Source organism: Strix aluco, chromosome Z (genome assembly GCF_031877795.1).
Source record: "Strix aluco isolate bStrAlu1 chromosome Z, bStrAlu1.hap1, whole genome shotgun sequence".
Lineage (NCBI taxonomy): Eukaryota > Metazoa > Chordata > Aves > Strigiformes > Strigidae > Strix > Strix aluco.
The window spans coordinates 66,208,472-66,234,847 of record NC_133971.1 but is presented as its reverse complement, the minus strand read 5'-3'; the positions used below and the strand labels follow the sequence as shown (position 1 = coordinate 66,234,847).

Sequence of the window (26,376 nt, the reverse complement as noted above, 5' to 3'; positions counted from 1 at the left end):
ACCCCAGACAGTCAGTCCCCAGCCTGTTCTGCCATTTAAGATTATTCCATTCCAGGTGCAGGCCTTCATATTTCTCTTTGTTAAACCTCATGTAATTCTTGTTGGCCCAATTTTCCAGCCTGTCAAGGTCTCTCTGAATGGTGGCTCCTCTTTCCCACATGCCTACCTCTCCTTCCACTTTGAAGTCATCTGTAAACTCAGTGAGGGTTCAATCATATAATTAGAATATTTATAAAGATATTGACTAGTACTACCAGACCCAGCATTGACCCTCAAGGAACCAGCTTGTGACCAGCTGACAGTCTGACTTTAAGCCATTAACACATCATTCTTTGATCCTGGCAAGCCAGCCACTTTTCACAGTCTGTATGTCCAGACTGTATCTTACAAACTTGTCCACAGGGATGCCAGGGGAGAACATGAGCAAGTGGTTTCATCACAGAAGGCAATCAGGTTGGTCAAGCACAATTTACCCTTGGTAAATCTAAGTTGGGTTTTCCCAGCCACTTTCTTGTCTTTCATGTGCCTGGAAACAACTTTCACAAAGACTTGTTCCATAATTTCCTTGGAGACCGAAGTGAGACTGACTGGTCTGTAGTTTCCCAAATTTTCCTTTTTGTAGATGGGTGTAATATTTGCCCTTTTCCAGTCACTTAGATCTTCAACAACCTTTCAAATATGATAGATGGTAGCTTGTCAGTGCACCAACTCAGACACATCCGATCAGATCCTCTTCATGTGTATGCATCCAACTGGTACAGATGGACCTTAACTCAGTGCTCCTCTACTGTCACTGGTTTGCTGTTTACTTTGTTGTCACTTCTTGGCACAGAGACTTGGGAGCTGACCTTTCCCATGCAGACCAAGGCAAAGAGAAAATGGAGTATTTATGCCTTTTCTGTGTCATTTAAACTAAGCTGCCAGTCCCACGCAGCAGCGGACCTACATCTTCCTTGAACTTCTGCTTGGTACTAACATACCTACATGAGTTTTTCTTGTTATTCTTGACAACTTTTGCCAGTTCAAGTTCCAGCTGAGCTTCTTCCATCTTAAACACATCTTTGCATACCTGAGCAGTATTTCTTTATTACTCTTTGGGAGTCTGTCCCATTTTCCAAGGGTAAGCTGAATAAACACCTCCTCCAAAAAATATATAATGGATATTTGAGAGATTAAAAGGCAGATGAAAGCTTTTCTTTTTTTTTTCTTTTTTAAGAATAAAAAGGAATATTCAAATCTAAATGTTTAAAAGCTACAGAATACACAAAATAAACTTATAATGTACTGAATACACTCCAGTGCATTCCTAAATATTTTCAATATTTTATTCCAAATTGACTCTGTCAATACTTACAACTCAGTTACTAATTCAGAACATTAAGAAATGAAACATCATTTCATCAGGAATCACGGTTTTTAGTTGTGACGTATGAGAGATCTGAAAGTTAAGGATAAAGAGAAAGGAAAAAAATATTACAGAAGTACCTACTAAACAAAGAACTGCTAGCAACTTGCTTCTGAGGATCAGCTGCTTTTATGAGTACTACTGAAAAGATCTTACAAAGCAGTAAAACTTTCTGCCTTTTCTGTTCTCTGAAAAACTTTATTAAGAAACTATTATTTAAAGAAACTTTATTTAAGAAACTACTTTAAACTTTAAATCAAACATGTGCATGTAACAGGTAGAATTTAAATTAAAAAATCGTTTCCTCAAAGATTATTCTCTACGAGAACAATGTATTGTTGGCAAAACATGGCTTTGCATTATCCTTTTTTTTGTTTTCTTACTCCTCAAGGATTCACATTAACTTTATCTATGCTGTAGAGTACCTCAAAACTTTTCAACAAGGAAGGAACCCCATGACATTTAGTCTCAGTCTCCACACAGTTTTATCCAAACTCTCGTATCTTCTCATACTTAAATTTTTCCTTTATATTTATTTTTTCATTTGAAATTAAATAGATATGATCACCACTTCTGCGTGGCAAGTATGACTTGGATCTCTACATTTTAGTACATTTCATACTGGGATTTTAAAAACAAAATTTTTTTTAAAATCACACTTTAGAAATTTAAACGAATTAGGTAGGAAACAAAAACCACAACGGTAAAGTAGTCAGCCACATACCACAAAATATTAAGCAAATGCCAAAAAATCTTCTCCTATAAAAGGGAATGGAGAACTCCAAAACCTTTATATCAGTATTCAGAACCCAATTCTTTAGATGTACAAAATTCTTAAAAAGTCAGCACACTATATAGATCCAGAATGATCTGAAATTAATGTAAGGGTAGATATGCTCATGGTCATTAGGAAGAAATTTTAATATGTAATGTATAAGGAACCAAAAGAGGAAAACCAGTGTATTACCATGGGACCCAGCCTTAAGAGTGAATTAATATATTTAAAAGCTTCTCTTAAGCCCAAAAGAGCGATAGTCACTGGCTAAAAAAACACACCTTGGCTCTACACCTATCTAACTGGGTTGTCGCTCAGTCTTTGGCACTGTTACACAAACATATTAAGGAAGTTATGATACATTTTCATAATTGCTGTTAAATAACATCCAGTCTAAGAAACTAGTTCACAACATATGGTTATCACAAGGTTTTCAGAGCAGCAGACTTCATAATTCACCTTTCATAAGAGTAACCACCTACTTTCTCTAGTAATCATTTGCCTTACTGAGAGCAACCATGAATCCTGTTGCACACCAGTACAGACACAAATTTTTGCATACACCACCTGAACTGAGCACAAACAAAAATCCATTTACATGTAACTTTGATAAAAAGCAAGGTGTATTCTAAATTTCAAAACAAAATGAGAAGGATGCTGGCTGCAGTCATTTTAGTCAAGGGGAAACAGTTTGGCATGAATGTATGTTCCCTACATAAGGAAGTAATTTAAATGAATAAAATTGTTTAATTTTTATGCAGGACTTCATATTCCTGAAGTTCTCTAAATGTGGGTATATGATTTTTAAGTCAAAACTGATAGTGATGTTCTTCCAGATCAGATTCGCTGTTATAATTTATTAGCATGACTTGGATATCTGCATTTTTTGCTCATATCCCCTCTGTATCACAGGAAAGTTCTTCAGAATCATAAAACAGTGAAGGACAAAACAAAATATCTGCAATTCCTGTATATCTGAGCCTTTGACAGGATGCCAGTCCTGAGCACACCCTCTGGTAAAATGGCAGTCTTGTAGCCACTCCTGTGTGTTATATCTTGCAATAATTTACACCCAGATCAGCATATTTAAAGCACTAGCTGCTAAATCCGTGGTGGCAGCAGTGGTGGCAGCAGTAAAAGTCACTTAGTAAGTGGCTAGGAACCATAAATACAGACCTCTAGAGCAATCAAATCATGACAAACCTGGTTGTCCCAATCTTCAAATAATTCCTCATACAACAGCCCAGCTACTTAAACACAGCAAGACCATGAGTTTACACCTGACATCATGGTAATGATATCAGCATTTAACAAAAAGCAATATATATTATAGTTATCATTTAATATAGAGCTTTTTTTTTTTTTCTAACAACAGAAAAAAGCAAAGCTACTTCCTACACCACTTGCATTTCTATGTTATTTCCACAATAAGCATTACAGAAGTACTTCTTCAATCCAGTCATTCTGGTAGTCTGAATGCCCAACTTCCTCAAATCACTTTTCATTTTCAAATTCAACCTTCACTAAGAGAACTTCTACATCATGCCTGTAACATGATGTGCACTTACTTTCGGGTAATGAAACATAACTGAATTCTTATACAAAATAACAATTCAAATGAGACAACCATAAAAGCTACATTTTTTACTCTACTATTTAGCTCGAAACTAATGGTGGACTCATTAATTGTGATTTCTATTTATTCTACACCTTCCACAAGAAAATCCTCTGAAGAGATCAGCACCACATTTCTTGGTTTTTAAACAAAGAACTAGAAGTAATTTACTCAAGAGGATAAGCATGTATTGATGTTTTAACACCACAATTACTGAAAAAAATAGCATTCATGTAGCACTGCACCTCATTTGTATCAATTGCAATAGCTTTGCAGTGAGTCTGCTAATATCTAATCCCTATAATTAGAAGTGTCACAGTTTTCTATCTTCTGATTAATAAGCAGGGATTCCTAAAACTTGCCAGTGGCAAGATTCTTCATCTTTCTTATTTAATCTTAAATGAATAGTGATATTCAATCCAAACATTCTTAGTAAAGAGTACTAACCCTTTCAATTCAAAGAAACATGAACACATCTGAAATTTTGAGTAACCTGCTGTTTGTTCCACTTTGGTTTCTAGTAAATTAAGTAATCAGAGGAAAAAAAAAAAAAAAAAAAAAGACATCTTTCATTGCACTGTTACAGATGACTGACTCAAATCTTTTGCATATACCATATATCTGACCACTGCACATGTGTTTTTTTTAATGTTAAAAGGAAGTGATACTGCCGGTTTATCTATTTTGATTAGTAATAATTACAAAAATAGTTAACTAACAGCACACCCAGCTTTATGACCTGTAAATAGAAAAGGAGGAAGTGTGTTACGTGGTAAAAAAAGAGAAAGTCAGAATCTCTTCTAAAGAAGTCCTGAAGTCAGTATTCAGGCATAGATCCTATTACAGGAGGAGTTCTTCCTGAGAAAAACCACAATTTGAACTGTTATATCACCTGAATGCAGATGAACGCATGGGTGAAAGCCTTTTTCTTCTTCTTCATTACCCTTCATCCCATCCCTTGATTTGAAAGGCATCACCCAGTATCTCCTTAGCTTCCTTTATTTTTTTCCTCCAATGATCAGTATTAGTCATACCGGTATAGTAGCTGAAAACTTCTAGCCGATCAAGATTCAATTACAGTGGATTCTGTGCACCTATGCAGGAAATGATACTTCCAGTGGAACATTTAAAGAAGAAGGTAATACAAGTAGTATATGAAAATAAACACACCTTGTAAGCAGTATCTGTAACAATAATCATGACTTGTTGCCTCCCAATTACAAGATGATCATTCTCTCCATACAGCAGATGACAAACAAACTTGAGGAAAGATTTGAATTAATGGCCTTAGAAAGATTAGATGAGGTAACTACTGAGTTTGACTGGGAACCTTTTCAAGCTATAGCAGGTGAGAACAAGGACTTTTGTGGGAAAACTCAAACAGGAGAAGAAAAGCCTTCAAAGTTAAAGATATGGAGCTCAGCTTTGGCCACTTTAAGTCTACTAAGAAAGCTTAAATCTTGATCTCAAAAAAAAAAAAAAAAAAAAAAAAAAAAAGCATTAAAATGGCTGGCATTCCTGCACAAACATCTCTGGTGCGTATTAATCTGGGCCAGCACACAAGGCCAAAGTCCTGCCATTCCACACAGTACTGTGTGAAAGTAAGGACTTGAAAGCATTCGAGCCATTAACAGGAACATCTCTTAATTATGCTTTGTTCATACAAAAGTCAAGACAGGAAAAGAGCAGCTGCAGTTCTGTTTCTCATAAGCACCAAGACAAGCAGCTCACAAGCCATACTTCCCCTTATTCCTAGTCCCCCAAAGGCTTCAAATGGACTCAGAAAAATAATTGAAAATGCTTGCAAATAGCAAAATTTCCCATCCATTGAACATTTTTTCAGCACCAACGTTGCAAACTCGATTCTATTTCCTAAGGACTTGGTACTTTTAAATACTTCAAAGGTATTTGATCTCTTCTATTTTTAAAAGACCATCTAATAGACTTGTCAGTGAATTACTTCAGAGAACGAAAGTAAAGGAAGGGAGATCCAACACTGGAATATTACCTGCTATCTGAAGGGGCTTAACAAATTACACAGATTTGGTGGTATTTGAGTCCAGCTCAATCACTTAAAAAACATGTCTATCCACATGCAGTCAGTAAGTTCCAGCTGGTGACAGGAACTCCACAAATAAATGTTAAAATATCAACAATAGACTATTTTAGACCTAAATATTTTATATCCTGCAAAACCTTGCTGTTTCACTATTAACACAAACTACTGACATTAAGTTGTCAGTAAGTGAGGGGCATTGTAGAGAACTATGTAACTGCACCTTTTTATCACTAAATAGCTTTTTGGGGACTGTATTTTGTCTAAATCAGGAAGGATTTGACTAAGAGTCACACCATTTCTTTTATTTATTTTTTAAATTTCTTTTGGTGTAAGACAACAAAAGAGTTGCCTGCTCAGTACAAACAGAAGCACATGTGTATTTCTATTTATTAAAACATACGTATGGGATCAGTACTTAAACAGGGAAAAAGTAAAAATTTTACATGGAGAAAATGATCTAAAGAGAGATTTCAGAATTTCTTCATTTTCACATTACCTATATTACTTTCACAAAGACAAACATTTTGCAACATACAAAACAAAATATCCACTGACCCCATATAAAAAAACTAAACTACATACTAGATTCATACCATTTGCACTATGCTCAGGTCTCCACTTTTTCCTACATCACTGCATCAACATATTATAACTGTGACTATATAAGCAACTCTACACTACATTTATGCAGATTCAGTTGTTTTGTTCCTCTCTAGCTTTCCAGAGCTGCATGTTCAATCTAAATGCTGCAAAAAAATATCTTTTACTGCAGTAAACCTACAACAAAGGCACCCTTTAAAGGAAACCAGTGTAAGCAGCAGGCAAAGACAAGAGAAGAGAAAGCAAAAAAATTTAATTATTGGAAGTTGTTCTTCACATTTGGGGCAATTAGCACACATATACATAGTTGCATTGCATGGTATTCTACACCATTTATTGAAGGAAGCAGAAACTAACTGTTGTAAGTTGTCTTAAAATGAAAATGCCGTAGATTCAGATATGTCTAAATACCTCTGACCATTTTATTCTTTTCAAAAGCAAGTGGAAAATAATTCTTTACTATGCAATAACTATTTTTGCCATGTGTTACGCACATGTATTCTATTTCCAGCACACATTACCACCAAGCACATGAGATCAGATTATTTTTGCCAGCAGGTTTTCTCAGCTAAGGACATAAGCGGAAAAGCAGGCTCCGTTCCCTCAGCAATAAAGAAACCAGGTGCCACTGGCACTTAGTACACCAGGGTATAGGGTTAGTTAGCTCATATAGTGCACTGTGACAACCTACCTCAGAGAACTGTGAAGAAAACCAGCAGCCCTTCTTCACAAATCGAGATGTCAAATATCCACACATATTTCAAATGAAGGCGACTACTCAATTTGACTTATTACTTACGGAAGAGATCTGGACCTTAGACACTGCACTGGGAAGTCAAATGTTCAGAGGTACATAACAGAATTTGAAAAGAATGAAGTTCCTCATCTAAGCACAAACACATTTACCAGTGGTGACCAGGTAGCAGAGGCCTAGCCAAAAGTTATCTTTATCAATTTAGTATTAACAAGGCTAATCAATAATCTCTATCTTTCTGTTAAAGTGATTTTTACCTGGCTTCAGCAACTTTAAAACCACACAGTTTTTACCCATTTTAGTTTTCACAATATAAAATGTGCTGCATCCATCTGGTATTTTTTTCCATTTTAATTTAGTCTATTCTGGTAAAATCCACTCCAAAAAAAGACTTCACTATTTGAAAATTCATTATAGAATTTTAAGTAAGGCCTGTGTGCACATTTCACAATTCTAGGTACTCAAGTGAGGTGCCTTTCACTGATTCATAATCATCTTGACAAGATGTCACTTTCAATTAAATTCTGGGACACACTTGAAGATGATCCTCCACAGATCCTGCTTGTGTCAAGGCTGCACACCAAGTCACTACAAATTTCTACTCAGGAGACTTCTGTATCATTTCTGTAACCATCCAAAACATCTTGAACACTGTGACGGTTTCAAACATCTCACAAAACTGCAGTTCTCCAACTGTTCAGGTTCCTATTTAATTTGCTTATTCACAAGCTATATGGCTATATTTATTCTCATTAATGAAATGACATTCGGTCATTAGGTTATAAAAGTCTCAGCTCTAAAGACAGGCTCAAATCCTCCATTTTCCATTAAAAAAAAGCAAGCTGCGCTTCCAAAATTTTCACTCAACTTAGTATAAACTAGATGTAGGAAGGGAACTCAAAACAGTCAAGTGTATCCTTCAGACATTTGTCTACCTAGATTTTCTGTACAGCTACTGAAAAGAGAGGACACCGTGGAGAACAGCTCTGTCTGCCATACACAAAATCCAAACACATAAATTTCTCATATCACCTCTATATTTTTGCTTTGTGACTACTCCTCCATAACATAATAACAAATTATTTTGTACCTGATACTTCAATTTAATAATTTTGGGCATTCAATTTGATCAATTTTTCCCATGCTTTTACAACAATTTTTTTAAGGACTTAGGGAAAATTATTCCTGTTTCCTCTTAACCTACTCCGGTTAAACTAAAGAACTAACCACATTCCACTCTCTCAGAAATATATGTTACCTAGAATTTAATACTTTTAATATTTTTAGGTGGTTTTCACATAAAAAAAAATATTTCAAAGAAAATATCACATTCATTGTGTGCATTTGTTCTAATGGATTAGAAGCCTAAAACAATTAAACAGAATAATTTAAAAAATTATTTTTTATCAGCAATTAAAACTTATCACAACCTCACTACGTTCTCCAATAGCCAAAGATACACTTTAACCATGGTTTCACATTTTACAGCATACGTAAACCAGCTGAATGACACCTAGTATGGCCCTTTACTTCTCAATATTAGTTCTAAAAACTATCCATCACGTAAAATAACCCCACATCTCAAATTACAGAAGTAGGTGATAGATTGTAGTTCCATGTGATTGTATTAGAGTCCAGCCTTAGGTAAGTCTTACACTAGTAAAGCACTAGGTTGATCATTCCTATCAAGTCACTGTCCACAAAAATGTTGATTCTTCTTCACAAGAATCACCACATAACTAGAGGACCAATTCAGACATATCTGTTTTTTTAGGTAAATCTTACATAATAGCATGGATCTCAAGTCCAAGATGGCTTCAATTCTAATTGAGGAAGGATAAAGAAGAATGCTTATATTATTGGGATAAATAAACCTTTTACATTTCCATTTTTGAATGAGATGTCACAAGCCACAGAAGAGGAGGAATGGTCACATGTTTCATCTGCTTGCAAAGGCAAATCTCAAAATTACATGAGTCAAGGAAAAATACTGCTAAAAAGATGGCTCTCTACCTGGCTTTCATAATTTATCTTTCACTAATGGCCTGATCTTCGTATTTGTTATTCATCAACTTTGTGCTCACAAATCACAGTGAGCTACAGTCTACATTCTTTCTACAGTCATTCAAGACCAAAAAAAGGAAGAAAAATTGCATGGAAATATCCCCAACTAGCATCCCAGCTGAATACAACCAATTACCAGAAACTTTTTTTAAAGTCTTATGCTGTGGCAATACTAGCTATGAATAAAGTTGTTTCTACTTCCACTAGAGCCTATGAAAAACTTCAATACAGGAGAAAAATACACTGTGGCTGAAAGTACTTTCAACTCAAATAATCGTCAACCAGTGGAAGAATGGAGTCTCTCTTAGAAATAATGTGTTTTCATGAATTGCTCCTGGCACTAAAGGAGCAACTAAACTAAAGTTGTCATCAGAGAGCTTAAAAACTAGAGGACAGGAACACAGTATTTCACAGACAAGTGGTTAGAGCACAAAATGTAGAGAGAGACATCTAAGCAGATGTCCTGCACAAGCCTGATGAAAAGAATCCTGCATCTCAGGTAAGGGATGGAAGAAAGAATTTAGTCTCTTCCATTGAAGTTAATCAACTTTAGCTTCTGTACAGCACTCAACACAGCACTGGTCGCTACTCACTCAACGGAGAAAAAGCTTTTATTTAGCCCATTTTTTATGCAAGTTGCTTTGAGACTTCATATAACCAGTCCATCCTCAATTTCATAGTTCCTTAAATAAAGGTCTTGCCTCAATCTTATTTTGGAAAATCTGTAATAACTGGATGTGGTGGATTAACTTTGTCTGGCTCCCAGGTGGCCACCAAGCCACTCTCTCACTTCCCCTCCTGAGTAAGACAGGGGAGCAAATGCAATTAAAAGCTCACGGGTCAAGATAAGGACAGGGAGATCACTCAGTAGTTATCATCATGGGCAAAACATACTTGACTTTGGAAAGATAAATTTAATTTATTGTCAATTAAAAATACAGTTGGATAGTGAGAAACAAAACTAAAACATCTTCCCCTACCCTTCCTTCTTTCCTGGCTCAACTTCACTACTAACTCTTCTACCTCTTTTCGCACTGCTGAGCAGCACAAGGAGGATGGGGGTTGCAGTAAGACCATAAGACTCCATCTCTGCCATTCCTTCCTGCTCACACTTCTCCCCTGCTCCAGCATAAGGTCCCTCCCACAGGATACAGTCCTTCACAAACTGCTCTAACACAGGTCCTTCCCACGGACTGCAGTTCTTCAAGAACTGATTCAGCATGGATCATTTCCATGGGATACAGTCCTTCAGAAAGAGACTATTCCTGTGTGGGTCCCTCATGGGCTGCACTTGCCAGGAAATCTGCTCCTGCATAGGCTGCTTGCCACAGGCCACAGCTCTTGCCAGGAACCTGCTCCTGAGAGGGCTCTTCATGCCTGCAGCTTCTTTCAGGGCACGTCCACGTGTTCCACCATGGGGTTCTCCTCCACAGGCTGCAGTGTGGATATCTGCTCCAGAGTGGTCCTCCATGACCTGCAAGGGGACAACCTGCTTCACCAGGGTCTTCTTGGACTGCAAGGAAATATCTGCTCTGGCACTTGGAGCATATCCTCCCCCTCCTTCTTACTGACCTTGGTGTCTGCAGGGCTTTTTCTCTCATTTTTTCTCTCTCATCTCTCTCACAGCTGCTGCACATGTTTTTTCACCGTTTCTTAAATATGATATCACAGAGGTGTCACCAGCATTGCTGATGGGCTCAGCTTTGGGCAGCCATGGGTCCGTTTTGGAGCTGGCTGGAGCTCACTGTGTCCAATAAAGGGACAGATCCTGGCCTTTTCTCAGAGAGGCTACCCCCTGCTACCAAAACCTTGCCATGTAAACCCAATACACTGGTTTAAAAACTCTATTCCAAACTACAGAATAACCTTAAGAAAGCTGAATATATGAAAAAAAAACTTTCCTATAATTTTCTCAAGTCAGGCATTGTAATCATCAATCAGAAGGCAGACAAGTGATTTCTAGCTGAAAGTTTCATAGCTGATTAGAGCTGAAATAAGACTGCACTGTTGTTGACAGTCCCACACAACTTCCCACCCCATTCCTACCCCCTGCCTCCTTAACAGAAATGGATCAATCTTTTGGAGATAAAAGAAAAAAAAATGTGGTTATGTTCTCATATTCTTATTGAAAAACTTCCTGGAAACCTCCCATTTGTATTTTTTCTGCAGCTAAAAGGTGTATGCATATTTATCTATTTATGCATCATAAATTAAGCATGCAGCTATTTACTGTACCACCATGTGCTGCATTAACTACAAGCAATTTTTATTTGTTAATTTCCCAGTACTTTGTTCTACAATTAGCCACAAGGTTAAGGTATACATGAGCAGAATAACATGCATCAAATAACATGCTGAACTCATCTGAGCTACATTGCAATACTAGAATCATGTAGGTGATCAATTAGGAACACAACAGCTCTGCCGTATTTAACGCCAGGAATGAACTTTAGTTTAAGGTGAACTTTTCTAGCTCACAAAAAAACACAGTCATTCCAGTTTCTTCTGAAATTCAGTATGCCTCCTCAAGGTAGAAGGTATTTGGAGTATTTGGAGTTATCTGACTGAGGTACTTCAAAAAAAAAAAAAGACGGAGTTTTTCTTATTGTGATTTTTTTCTGTATAGATTATGAGATCAAACCACAAACCTAACTGCACTCTTCGTTGGCTTGGTTGTTCAACATGTGCAGCTACTAATTCTTTCAGAAAAACATCAAAACATCAAAAACAAAATTAAGAAGTAAAATAACCAATGTCAGACAAAAGCAAGCTGTAGACTCCAAACTCAACAGATTACCATGCACACACTCACAACGCATAGCTGTCACACAGCTGACCAACCTGCCAGATTTCACATAACTCATGTTGCTCTAAGGGAAATGCAACTGCCATTGAGCCTAGCAGTCTACAAGCAACTAGCATCAGCCTGAATATGAACTTCATGGAAGTCTGGAATGAAAAAAAGAGGAAAGAAACTAGCTACAGTCTACATCTGAAGACATTTATTTTGGGGAATGAAACGTATGTACAGCAACAAAAATATTCAGAAGACACTGAAATATTTTCATGTGTGATCTGAATCCTCAGAAGGGAACAGTGGAGTATTACGTGAACTCTCTTCTCAGTTCCTGTGCAACAGCTGGAATCTGAGAACCAAAACATGCTCTGGGAACATATATCCTCTCTCCTTGCTTGTTTAACAGAGACTGGAGGGAAAAAGGAGACTACACCCACTGTAATACTTCCCTACTACTCTTGCTAGTTCTACAAAAATAAGAGTAGCTCAAGTATTTGAGAACTATTATGGAACTCCTCTTCTCCTCCACAAAACCTCATAAACGAAGAAGTCTTCCTTCAAGGATCTGTTCTGCCAGCCTTGTCTACCCCATAATCTCCTGCCAGAAAAACTACACCAGCTGGAAATGGCAGCTGGGAACCACACACCAATTCAGCTGTGCTGAAAACAAAATTTTGATGTAGACAAGTTATGCCAACAGGAAAAGCATTTGTGTTGGCTTTACTCACACCACAGACCCAAATGATGAACCTCTGCTGGCAGAAAAATTAATTCTGCCTTTCCAAGAGAGGGCTTTATTGGCCAAGCTGCAATGACTGTTAGGTCAAAGAGGTTTGAAGAGCTCCCAATACCCAAATTTTTCAAATTGTCTTGAAAGCTGGTTACAACAAAAAAATATACTAACTATCCATAATCTGATATGTCTCAAAGATTTCTGAAATAAGGTCTCCAAAGAACAAATTTTTTTCAAATCTGTCAACTAAAAATTGCCCCACAGCTCTCTTTAGTTGTGTGCACACATACAAAGTGAATAACTCATCAATCTCACAACCTCTATTTCAATTAGTGCAGTTCACTTTGGAGAAGCAATACTGAAGAGCCCATTCATAACAATTATACTTTAAACACAGTCTCCAAAAAAATCTCAAGTTAGAGGTTCTTGCCCCTGAAAGCTCTCCTTCTAACTCTCCCATGCAAAAAGAAATCCATAAGTGGTCTGTTCCTCTAGGGAATCACAGCATGTCATTCTCCTCCCACATGGTATGGCAGAATTTTTCTGCCCATCAACAGAGGGTGGATGGATGCAAGGAAACAGACCACAACTCACATGTGGACTTTTAGGAAAGAAACAATCTCTGATTGGTTTGGGACAGTCAGAGTTAAACAACTGTCCTGGTTGGCCAGGCAGCAGAGGAAGGAAAATAAAACAGTAATTACTCTGAGCTATGGAACAGTAGCTCAGGGTTTAATTTATTATTATGAGCTGTAAACTGAACCAGTGAACTATGGGCCAATAAGTTACGGCCTGAGACAAACACATGAGGAATACATTTTTTCAAAACACATAGAATTGCCTTCTTGACAGGACACGAAAAGAGAGAAGTCTGAGGGAACATTACAGTCCTAAGGGAAACAGTAGTACAAGGAACAGCAGGTGGAAAGGGGGAAGGAAAAGAATATAAAAGGAGTCTGTTTCTTTAATTACAGTAAGCATCGACAAATCAAACTGTTTAAAAAGAAATTAATATTACCTGATCTCAAATTTGTAATTGCAAAATTACAAATTTTATAATTGTAATTGGAAATATATAATGTAACCCCTATTTCACATCATCAAACACACAGACAAAAGTCGGAGAGAGAGGGGGGGAAAAAAGGAAAGGAGAAGACCTGGACTCACGCAGCAGGCTTCAGTTTGCCAAAACAACATTTCCAAATGCAAAATTCTGTAATAAATATAAGTTCTATAAATATTATTTTGCCTTTTATTCAAAGCTCTAGGAAACTGAGCAACAAAAGCTTTAAGGTGGAATATTAGATTGTTCAATTCTTTGACCACAAACATTATTGAACACTATCTGAAAACCAAAAAGGTAGCTCTTGGGCAATGTATTTTATTTGTACCTTCTTTCAGACATCACACAGTTAAGATCAGAAGAGGCTGTAAAATTGTCTCCAGAATATACTGCCACTCCAAAATAAGGTTCTGTAACAAGTTGCAGACAGCCCTTCTGCCCTTCCTTACAGTACCCTATCTCCCAACAGTACTATACATGCACTTCCAGAAATTTTCTGAAGATGAAAAATCCTGAAAAACTGCTCACAAAACTACCTGAGCAATATCACTAATATATATACGTTAAAATTACTTTAATAATGAAAAATTAAGCTACTTAAACTGCCTATGTAAATGTCATTCAGCCCTTTGTGTGAACACAGCACAGCTCTTAATTACTTGATCACAGAGTTTTTACCCATGGGACACCTGCCTTATCCCATGCACAGACAATTCCTTCCTTGAGGATGGAACACTGCCAAGAAATAAAAAGATTCCTGAAAAGACTCACTTGCCTTGGTTGCAGAACTGGGCAGGCACACAGGGTAGGCTTACACAGGCCTGGACTGGTCATACATGTTCACTCCAGAAAGTTCAATATTTTCTTTACTTGGTTTTAGACAAAGAAAGAAAGAGGCCAAGAAGTGACTCAGAGCCAGAGCACTTCTGATGGAAGCACAAGAAGGCCTCATAATGCATCCTTAATTCCAGTCATCCTCTTCTTTGACTTCTAGGTGTTCCTTTTGATCAGCACTAGAGCATTAATGAGGAACTTTCTGCAACCATGGATAGAGCATAAGAAAGAAGATACAAAGAAAACAGTAGTAGAAGATTCAAAGTGAATCTTTACGCAGAAATGAAAGGATACAATTGCTGGCATATTTCTATGTTCTTTTATAAAATTTCTTTTTTATTTTTTTACTCCCATTTCACCATGTGAAAATTCCATAATTTGGAATCATACTCAAATCCACAACAGTCACCAACAGAGTTTAAATTTTTTAACCACCCGCACTGTCATGTTGTGAAAAACAGTTGGATGTCATGTTTTGTGGACTAGCCCTTAGAAGGAAACAAGACACTTGGCTTGTGGCTTTCACAGATTTATGTTGATAGCTGAGGAATGGCAAGATTTAAGGATCTTGGATTTCATTCCACACATAAAAGGGAATTACATTCTAGGACAAAGTTTCTCAATCTGTGGTCTGTAAAACATCAGATGGTGGTCCAAAAAATCATAACAAATGTATTTTTAAAAACATACATTCCCACACATGCAAGCAAGAAAACATAATTGAGGAAATACACAAAAATAAAGCAAACATTCAAAGTTTAGCCTAATAGAATTGCACTATAATGCATAAAAAATGTGACATTTCACAAGATGAGCCTTGCATTTTTTAAGGAAATCAAGTGTTCTTGAAACACATTGTTCTTTAACCGTTAAGTTTCTTCTGTTCTACTGAACTTCCTGGCTAAGTCCCCTCCAGAAAATGCCGTTACATCCAGTATGTTCCTCCCTTCATCCTACTTCCCTAAGCCATTACCTGTTTTCTCCATGTCCCGTTATACTTCCTCTAGTTTCATTCTCTTTACAGACACCCCCTAAAGTCATCTACAAAAGCAACCCATGCAGCCACTGAGCTCTTTCTGCCCATCTTCAACTGACAAACTCGGCGTCAAGTCTTCTGGTTCACCCTGAATTTCAGTTACCACTGTTGGAACATCCTTTATTTCACTGGTTCAAATACAGGAGTTTCCTTTCTTAGGACCCTCCTTTTACCCGTCACTTTTTTTTTTTAAATTATGGACACCTGGTCCACACCCTATCTCTACCTCTTGGTTTAAGACGCGGATATAGCTAACCAGTCACAGTCTTTCACGCTCCCCTTTTCAGGGCTAATCTCTCTTCCTGATGTTCACACATAAACATCCCCACATCTTGTATACAGTCAGCTGTACATACTTTATGTTGCCTTTTTTTTACCCAAACAGGCAACAATACCTATGTTAAATCTTAATACCAAAACAGCCCTGCAAAGTCAGCCAACAAAGCATACTGGAGAAGTACTTGGAGCTCATAAATACGGTATTAATAGCATACCTAAGATCCTCTCCCTCAAAATCAGTATTTCTGCTCTCATATTTCTTATATAACAGTACCATAAAATTCATGAATGTTAAATAAAAAAAAATAATTTTTTTTTAAAAAAAGAGTTGATAACAAATCTCAACTAACGGCCACCTTTTTATACAATGTATGTAGCACCCAACTTGAAACCCCATTTGCATTTGTTGCTCTGATGCTGCATTCTTCATCAGTTTAAAAACCACAGCTTTTAAACCTTTTTTCCCTGAAGATTGAATAGTGACTGATCTTTAAAACTTGTTTTAAAACAAGATACAACATTTAAATTAAATATGTTAATACATGCATATTTAACCTATTTATATGTATTACTAAATGATAAATTTATTACTCTTTTTTTCAAGACAATTCTTTTCACAAGTCTTCTAAGTGACGAACTGTGTGTGGATGAAAACAGACTTTAAAAGCACCAAAAATAATTTTAAACTCAACTAAAAGTACTTACATGTGCTACATATATAAAAACTGGAAAAACTATTTTGCATTTAAAACTGAATTAATTATGTTATGTATGGCTAGCAAGCTTAATGACTGCATAAATTATCAGAAAAGAAAGATTTTAGAAGTGATCTCCTCCTCTTTCCTGACAGTTCTATTTGTATATTAAAAAGAAGAAACTTCTGTTTTCAGTTTCAAACAGATTTAAATTAAATTTGAACAAAGTAAGAACTGGATGGACCATCTGAAAATAAGACGATTATTCACTTGATAGCCACAAGACACAGTTGTTTCAATTGATTTTGATGTGTTGACAAAATCTGTTTCCTAGTGTTTGACAGTTGAGAGCTTCTATTTTCCTGAGCACTTTGGCAAGACACATGTACTGCTTTATACGTGGGGTCGTGTGTGCTTTTTGTTTTGGTTTGGTTTTTTAATTTGAGAATACATTAAGCCTGCAGCAACAGTCATGTTCATAATTAATTTTATGTACATTTCTTTAATTAAAATTTATTTTTAATGTGTTTAAAATATTGTTTTGATACCGCTTTCTACACAGCCTCTTTATATGGCCTCTAGCATATTTGGTCTTCATTCTGGAGTACATTCAAGACTTTCTAGGAGCTCAATTAAATAATTTTCCACCACAATGAATAATCTATTACATATTTTGAAATACTTTATGACACAGAAAGTACAAAACCAATATTCGATTCTTGTTAGTAATTGAAGAAAATCATGAAAAAATGTTTTGTTCGCTACTGAGATGAATATATACAGAAGACATGTTTCCTTGGAATCCGGGCTTTTTTTGTGCAATATGAGATACAGATTTCCAGCTTCTCAGGAAAATTAAGTTTGCATACCAGCACAGAATATTCCTGGGACTTCACTCCGGAATATAACAGTTCGTACTTTCTTATCAGATTTCAAAGCATCCACAGCTTTTGACATCTACAGAGAAAAGGAGGAAGGGGAATAACCAAACACTTTTTAAAGTCCTTAATTCCAATACTTTACCTTTATACTAAAAACTATTATTTTCACTTACCATTTTTAAAAGATTTTTGTTAAGTGCATTCTTGGCATGAGATCTGTTTAATCCAAGCACCACAATTCCTGGAGGGGAATAAAAATTGTATCATTGTTACAATGTAGTAAAATACATATTATCTACATAAATTATTATTTTGAAATTACAGAAAAAGTATCACTGAGTACTGCAAAAAAAATGCTAGTGTAATCACTTAACTACTGAGTTTTTGAAACAAAATAAATTGAGTTACATTTTCCAATGTTAAACATTCCATGTTCAACAGAAATAACATTTTTTTTAAGAAAAAAAATATAGCCTTAACACCTTCACATGGAAATAGTGCTTACAAAAGTTGCATGTATAATTACACAACTGCATGCACAAATTTCATGTTTGTGTGTGAAGTGCTGACATGCAATCAGGAAAAATAATATTTAATTGTAAAACATGTTTCCATATTTAGACAGCCTGCCTTCAGAGACTTCTTAAAGCCATAAGTGCTACCATAGCTAAGACTAGCAACTCCGATACAGGTAAAAGGAAGTTACAAACATAGAAAGAAAGCTACCCACAGGAAACCTGAACGTTTGTTTAAAAAGAAAAAATCATATAAAAATTATCCCCGAAGACACAAAAACTGCACTCAATGCTTGGTACACAGCTCCAATCATACATTCACAGCTCCCTTAGAACAGTTAGAGATCGGTTGTCTCACTGACTGATTGCATGTGCATTTGTTTGAACATTGTAGCAGAAGCACGAATTGTTTCTCCTTATTCGACCCCCCTCAGCTTAACAGGCATGATTATCAAACAGGAAAATTCTGAACAATTTATCTTGGAAATGTCTAAGTTTACCAAGCCTATAATCTTTTAGACAATTACTTCCTAAACACACCACAATTCCCTAAATTCTAAACATCAGCACACAGTCCTATTAAATTGATCCAGCCCTGGGAAGGTCTTATCAGTAAGGGCTTTTTTTCACTTGGAGAATGCAGGGCTAAGGGGAGAAAGACAAAGGAGTAGAAGAACAGGGACCAGGAATGAAAGACAAAAAGGGAGTTCTTGATCTCAAACAAAAATGCCCACAGTATTGCCATCAATCTACATGATGAAAAAAAGAAATTCCAGAAACTCAGTATTTGCCTGAGTATTTACTACTTCACCACTCAGCTTTGCACATATAATCTATATGTAATCTGGCTCCCGTAACCTCCACAGGGTGTGTGTCTTGTCATCTCAGCACATACTACTTCTTTTATTTCAGGGAAACCTGTCCTCCCAAAGTACTGACCCATCAGTGCTTGACCCCACTCCCTTTCCTCTTCTTTCTCCTGCATGTACATGCACGCGCATGCACACACGATGAGATTTAAGACAGCTCCTGCTCCTTCTGCAGCTACCAATTTGAAACAAAAGTGCTCCATTGACCAGCTACCACTCTCAAGATTGAAATAAAAATGTTTAAACCCAAGTAATAAGAGTACATGTGCCTCTTGCTTGCTCCCAGGGTACAATCAATTGCTATGTATACATACCTCCTAAAAGGGGAGAGGAGCCTGGCTAACCTAAATAATCTTCACTTCCTTGTTCTGTAAACCTGAATTCCCACCTGTTCATCCCCATGGTTGGAGGCATGCATCTAGGACCTCCTGCAAGGGTCCTTATTCAGCACTTACACAGGAATCTGTTTATGTTTTGCTAAGCAAAGCAGAGTAGTACTATAGCACTTTTATTCTACCATCACAACTTACTCTTCAGAAGGATTACTCCAAATTCAAATACTCCACATTCACCACACATTAAAGCAACAAAGAGACACTTGACCTGGCTTTTATTTTAAACTCTCAGGCACACTGCAAATCTGACATTTGAATAAACTACAGAAGCTATCATCCCAAACTGTTCTTCAGTTAGGAAAATAAAGTCCTTTTCAGAAGCATGCTATTTTCCAATGACAATGACACTTTTTAAATACACTTGTATTTTATTTCTCCCCATCAAACCGCAACAATTGTTGCTCCATCACCAATATTAGTGTATTCAGAACGAATTTCCAATTAACACTGAAGAACATTTAATATTTTTTCCTATGAAGGGATGATCCTTGAAGACAAATCATACAAGTTGACTCTTCTTAGCAGTGTCATATCAAGTCACAAATCTACCACTTCTGCCTCGCTCTCCAGAAAAATAAAGAGATAAATAGAGATGACACCCACACAGCTGTTCTATTTCTTAAATAGGAAAAAAAAAAAAAAAAAAAAAAAAAGAAGATAAAAAAGAAGAAGCAAGAACTGCAACAGGAAAAACATAAAAGGTTTACAAGAGAAAACTATATATTGCAGTGATGTATACAAAAAGGCATTCTTTGAATTCTGGTTTGAGTCAGTTTTGTTCTAATATGTCATTACTATAGTACCTGGGCATCCTTAAAACAAATTCTTAGGTTTTTTTAATACTGCAGTAAGATTTGGGAAGTTTTCCAAATGTATTATTGATCAGTGACCAAACCAGAGACAGATTAAGTGCCTGCTCAAAGTCACAAAACAGAAATTAAAGAATAGACTTCTTGAGGTCCAGCTGAGAGTTTAATCCTTCTCCCAGCCCACCCCAAGAATCTCCTGGCAAAAAATGTTTAAGGCAAGTCTTCTCTGTTTGGCTCATTCAACAAGATTTAAACTCCTGGCCCCATGGGTATATCCATTTTAGATGGGATAAATTTCCCTGACGAGGGCAAAAAGGAATAATCAGGCTCCATATAACACTGCAGAGCCCCACCAACCCAATTATAAAGAAAGAAGTTAAGAAAAAGGCAAAATGTTGAGACAATACTGCCATACAGGTAATCATTCTGATAAATATTGTTATTCATACAGAAAACCTGATTATTTTTATGTTTAATTTAACCATCGTTCATTCTTCCTAAAGCACCCACATATAGGTGTGCTTTCCAAAATCTTTTTTTTTTAATTATTTGGAAAAATCTATCTGTTAAAGAAAAAAAAAAACTTAGAAAGTCATCATCACATTCATCAGCAAATATCAGTAGAAATAATAATAATAATAAAATTCCAGTATCTGTATGGTGTCAAAGAAATGGGAGATATACTAAAAGGCAATAAGCATTCATTTCATAGTTTTTCCTGGGAGTCATCTCCTTGTTATTTCAGAACACTCTTCAGCAAATAACATGCATCTATTAAAAATTACATCCACATATTAAAAACTAACTTTCACCCTATTAGCTAAGCTCTCCAAGGGACAAGGGTGACTCCCAATGCTGTCTAATATAAGCATATCCCTGCTTGCCTAGTCAACCATCCAATGAAAAGTGTATGCAAACGTACAATATGTTCCCTGCTTATAAGTTACCTTTGTCAAAGCAGAAAGCTGCCTGTGATATAATTCTTGACGTTTAAGGGACTATATGAAAGTCATATACAATAAAACCAAAAAATGTCTTTCATTAAGATAAATATACATACATATATGAAAGATAGCTTCAAAATACCTGTAAATTCCCAGAAACATCCTCATTTCAGTGTATACTAAATTCGAGATTTGCATTTATTGAAAGGTTCTTGTATTTTAAGAGTGATAGCAAAAATATATGATGCTATCATTAGTTAAAACTGCTGAGAGAGAAGATCATATTTCCTTCTACAGTGTACAAAACAGGGTGGACCAATTTAAGCAAAGTGATTAGATCATGGTATAACTACAGTTTATATCAGCCCACAGGAAATCTTACTTTAAATAATGATTTTTATCTGTTTTATCTTGTACTTTTTAGTTTTAGAAAAATACTCATCCTCAATGGCAGAAGCACATGTAAGCAGCTATTTACAAATAAGTCTTGTCTTTACACTCATATTAGTAATTTTGTCCGAGTTAGAAATATTCACTACATCTGCATAAAAAGTACTTATGGAAATACATTTATGTGTATTAAGTATACACACTCACACAAATTACCTATCCAGATGTACTATTTCATAACTAAATAGAAAAAAAGTATCTGAATTATGCACTTAAAAATACAAGGAGGATTAGAGAGCTATTTTTAGGCTTGTCTCACTTAACTACTCAGATAAAGTTGGCTTAGATGTCTTATTATTCTAGAGTAGTTTTTTAAGCAAAACAAGAATCTATGGTGACTGTATCATGCACAGTTCTAGTGGTTTCCATTGATCGCCTTATCAAGAAGTATTTAAGTGAAAAATCACACAGATGAGTCCTAAGCAGGATTTTTAAAAAACACCAAAACACTTTTCAAAATTCCATATCTGCACCTTCTTTACCTCTAAAGTCGAGATCTAGTAGATCTCATCTGCTCAGCCCTGCTTTATTTAAAAAGAGCAAAAGAAGGGAAAGTTTTTCCAACTTATCAACTTCAACTGAGACCATATTTGTTCTACTCATTCCATATATGTTAAATTTCTAACCAATGAGGACAAAAAGCTGTCTTACATACTCTAACTGAACTAAAACCAGGTGGAAAATATAAACACAAAGAGTCATTCTAGTGTAAAATCTAAATTTTACAAATATTTAGATCGCATTCCAGTGACACTGCAACACTTGAGTCAAGACTACAGAGATATTTCTCCTAATTCCGTCTATAACTTAAAGAGCTAAGGTCATTAAAATCTGTTATGGGATCACTAATGCAATGTGGCTGAAAATTCTGAAATGTCAATAGTTGTAATATATTTCAGTCCTAGTGATAATCAAACAGAATCTGAAATAAAGTAAAAGATACGTATTTAATTAAGAAATACTAATGCACTGACATTCACCTATACTCATAGAAAAGTAATACTAAAATTTTCACAAGTTGCAACATGTTCGGAATTCACACGCATTTTACAATCACAGTTTTCAAAAATCTCACATCTTCTGTATTCTAGTTCAGTTCAAATTTGGAAGCTCCAAACCTTGAGTTAAAATTTCAGTAACCAGCCCTTTCAAATATACTCATTTCAGTCTATGTTTAACAACGTCCCAAAACCTGTGGTATACGAATCATGTAAAAGTGTTATGAGGCAGGACAGTTTGCTACTTTGCCTGCAGGGAAAGATTTTTCTAGAGCTACAAGGTATGTGCCACCACATGACGCAGTTACTGTCAGTCTTCACGCCTCCCCTGCATCCTCAGCTGTAAAAGCCCCTAGACAACAGATCCTTCTCCAAGTAGCACGGAAAGACGAGGCGTGGACAAGAACATAACCACAGCACAAATGAGTATGTGAGTGCCATAAAAGGTAGCCAGAGGGACAGCGTCTGTCCCTGTGTAGTCATGAAGTATGTAATAGAAGAATGTGATGAGGCAGGAGCGCCAGAGTCCCACTTGGGAAAGTCTAGAACATGAACTGGTGTAAAAAAGAATGGTAGGGTAGAGAAGAGCAAGAAAGACCAGAGGGAATTATATGGAGTCAGTGTCCTAATGCAGCGGTGGTACTACATGTTGTAAGCAGGTAAAAATGAATTTGACATACAAGGCGAGGAGGAAGGTGTGCACTAGGAGCACAGGGAGGAAACACAGACACGTTTCTTTCACAGAAACATGGTCTGCTCTTTGTGCTGCTGAAGGAGGCATATCAAGCTTATGTCTCCTTCTGGCTTACTTCTAGACCCTTGTTCTTATCCTTTATTAACAAACAGTATTTGTTTCTATGTCCTTCTGAAGGGCAAAGCCAAAGAAAATCCCTTCGCCTGAAAAGAATTCATTAATTAAAAATACATTGATTGAATCCTTCCTTATGATAGCCACAGTTGATTTAACATTCCAAATGCCATCTCCATGTTTTCGGGCTTTTTTAATGTCACATTTAACAAAGACGTATATTCTGAGAAGAAAAGAAAAATCAACTTCAAAAATATTTTTTTCAACAGAAAAAAAACAAAAACAGATGGGCTATTGACATGCAAAACTTTAGCTATCTCTGCACCTTTTCTCCAAAAACCTCCTTCAATTCTCTGCACAATCAAACTTATAGTATGTGCATCAAAAGCACTCAGCAATGAACAATAGATACACAGCACGAAACACCTTAGTAACATTACAAAAGCAATGATTCCTAGCTGATTCAACAGCTGAAACACAGTACCCTAATTCTATAGCTTGTTGTATAATAGCAGAAACAAAAATCATGATCTTGGGTAGTATTCAAGTATTTTCTACCACTTATTGGAAAAGCACAGAACAAACAAAACCACTCTGCCAAACTCTTCTTTGCTCCTGACTTGCCTCTTCCTCAATTTAAAATAACCTTAAAAAATTAAAATAAATGTTTAAAACTAATTCCAAGTTCCACAGCTGGTTGAGAAAACAGCACTAAAGAAGTACATCTTAAAGGAACTGGAAAGAGTTGGGAACAAAACAATCACTAAGACGTAAGTGGATTTCAGGATCAGATTACATCATCAGCTTTACTGTCCCTTAACAGTGACAGAAAAAACTGACCTCAGGTGAAAGCAGAACCTTAGTTTTCCTTTGAAAAAGAATCATCTTCTAAGTCTTAGGCTGAAATTTGAAGTTTTAAAGTTACGTCTCCATATATGTATACAAATCTACATATAGGCATACTCAACTCACAGGCATTTGCCTGAATTTGGAGCATCTGAAGTAACTGAGTTAACATGCTGAAAGATGTAAACTGAACTGTGCATCTCAACATATGGTTATTCCAAGATATGCTATCCACATAAAGAGATTCATGTGCTGCAGATGAAGAGAGGTCCACACTATGGCCCTCTTCATAAAAATAAGTACAGCATCATTGGTCTAAAAATAAGTCCTCAAGAACAAAGCTTGCACTTACTGTATCTCAACTATTCCTAGCCCTGCTGCACCCAAATGGGAAGGAAGTGACAAACACCAAAGGAAGTGAAACACCTCCAAAGGAAAAACACCTCCAAAACCTGGTGAGCACCAAACCACAAGAGGAAGTACAAAGTTTCCATGTTGTGATGCACTGGCTCCAGATCACTCTGGAGCACAGATTTTCTTTCTCTGCTTAACGAGGTGGGTTAAAAAAAAAAAGACTCTGGGTAGAGCTGAGCAGAACAGGTCAGCAGGAGTTGACAGCACTAAAAGCAAGGAGTAGGGTGAGATGGTTAGTAGGAAAGCATGAGATGAGCGAGAGTGCTGAAGTCACGCTTCCCAGAACAGAAAACATTGATACAACTTCTGGATCCTTGTCTGTCCCTGCACACAGGCACGTTAACAGGTGTGGGAAGCAGCACGATCATAGCAATTTCCGGCCAAACTTCATTTTCTCCCATTAAAGCGGCCACCGGATGCCAACTCAGAAAGGTGTAGCTTGCACATACTGTACGTACAGGGCGGTGGTCTGAAGAGAAGAGCCAAGAGAGCTTAACCTAAGCCAGCTCAGCTACTGCCCGGTTCCCAGCGCCGTACGACTGGGCCACCGGCCGGGGCGCCGAGGAGGAGGAGGAGCCGCCGCTCTCTTCCCGCCCCTCGCTGCCGGGTAGCTCCCCCCGGGACCTCCCCCGCCCTGCCCCGCCGTGGCGGCCGCCCCACAGTGCCGCGGCGGCACGCAGGGGTCACCCTGGCCCGGGCGCTGCCGGAGCAGCGCGGCCGGGCCGCCCCGCCGCTGCTGCTTCCCCTCGTTACCTTTGTGCTCGTCATCCAGGTACCGGACCCGCAGCTCCTCCTCTTCCTTCGCCTCGGAACCGTAGCTCCTCCCGGCCGAGGGGAGAGCGGCGGCGGCGCCTCCCCGCACCGGCGGCCGGTGGCTGGGCCGGCCGAGGGAGGAGGTGGCGGCGGCTGCGACTGCCAACCTGACTCGGCCCTGCAGGAGGCCCAGGCCGCCCAGCGCCGCCGCCATGCTGCTGCCTGCGCCGCCAGCGCCGCCTCAGCCTCTCGCGACCGCCGGTCCCGGCCCCGCCGCCCACGTGACCGGCTGCGGCACGCACGGGGCGCCGCTGGCCCCCTCCCCCCCCCCGCCGCCGCCGCCGAGGCGCGAGGAACCTGCGAGCGGCCCGCGCGCCCAGCGGCCGCCCGGAGCCCGCGCCGTGGCCGGCCGCAGGCTGGGCCGCGGGAGCCGGCGGGGAAGGGGCGGCACGAGGCGGGCCGGCCCCAGCGCTGGCTGCGGCCGGTGATGAGAAAAGGCTCGTTAGCCAGAAGAGAGCTGGAATTTTTCACACACAGCTTGAAATACAGCGGTGCGTGCAAAGGTTTCTTGTTGGTACAAGCTGCTGTTTAGCTCTATTGAGAATTCTTGGTGGAAGTCACACAGCACTTTTATTTGTGGTGAACGCATCTAGGTCCCATCTTAAAGGCAACATGCTCAGACTTTGTTGCATTGTATGAGGTGGTACCAGAAGAAATGCACATGAACTCCTCTGCTCTTGCGTCTTTTTCAGTATCACAACCGTGCCCAGGCCCGGTGGTGGCATAAGCACTGACATCAAGTAGCTACAGAGAGTAATGTAAACCAGGTAACACCTGGTTCTGCGCACTAGGATAAAAAGCTGCTTGCATTGCTTCCCCCCCTCTACATCCACTGTCCTCTTTTTGAGCACTCAGATTTACTGTTGCTTTGCAAAAGTAAGGATGAAACTAACACAGTTTGGTAATCCGAGCTGGGTTTAGTTGT

General features: G+C 37.9%; 1 protein-coding gene across 2 annotated transcripts in view; it reads right to left on the bottom strand.

The window, feature by feature from the left end:
- Window positions 1-25,665, bottom strand: part of AUH (AU RNA binding methylglutaconyl-CoA hydratase) — a 111,899-nt gene extending 86,234 nt beyond the window's left edge. For both annotated transcript variants that reach the window (XM_074812506.1, XM_074812507.1), the window contains exons 1-3: window positions 25,392-25,665; window positions 17,764-17,831; window positions 17,579-17,666 (exon numbers count right to left, since the gene is read on the bottom strand). In XM_074812506.1, coding sequence (XP_074668607.1) covers window positions 17,579-17,666; window positions 17,764-17,831; window positions 25,392-25,605 — 370 coding nt within the window. In that variant the 5' untranslated portion in view covers window positions 25,606-25,665. The remainder of the gene's footprint in view (window positions 1-17,578; window positions 17,667-17,763; window positions 17,832-25,391) is intronic.
- Between the last annotated feature and the right edge of the window lie 711 nt (window positions 25,666-26,376).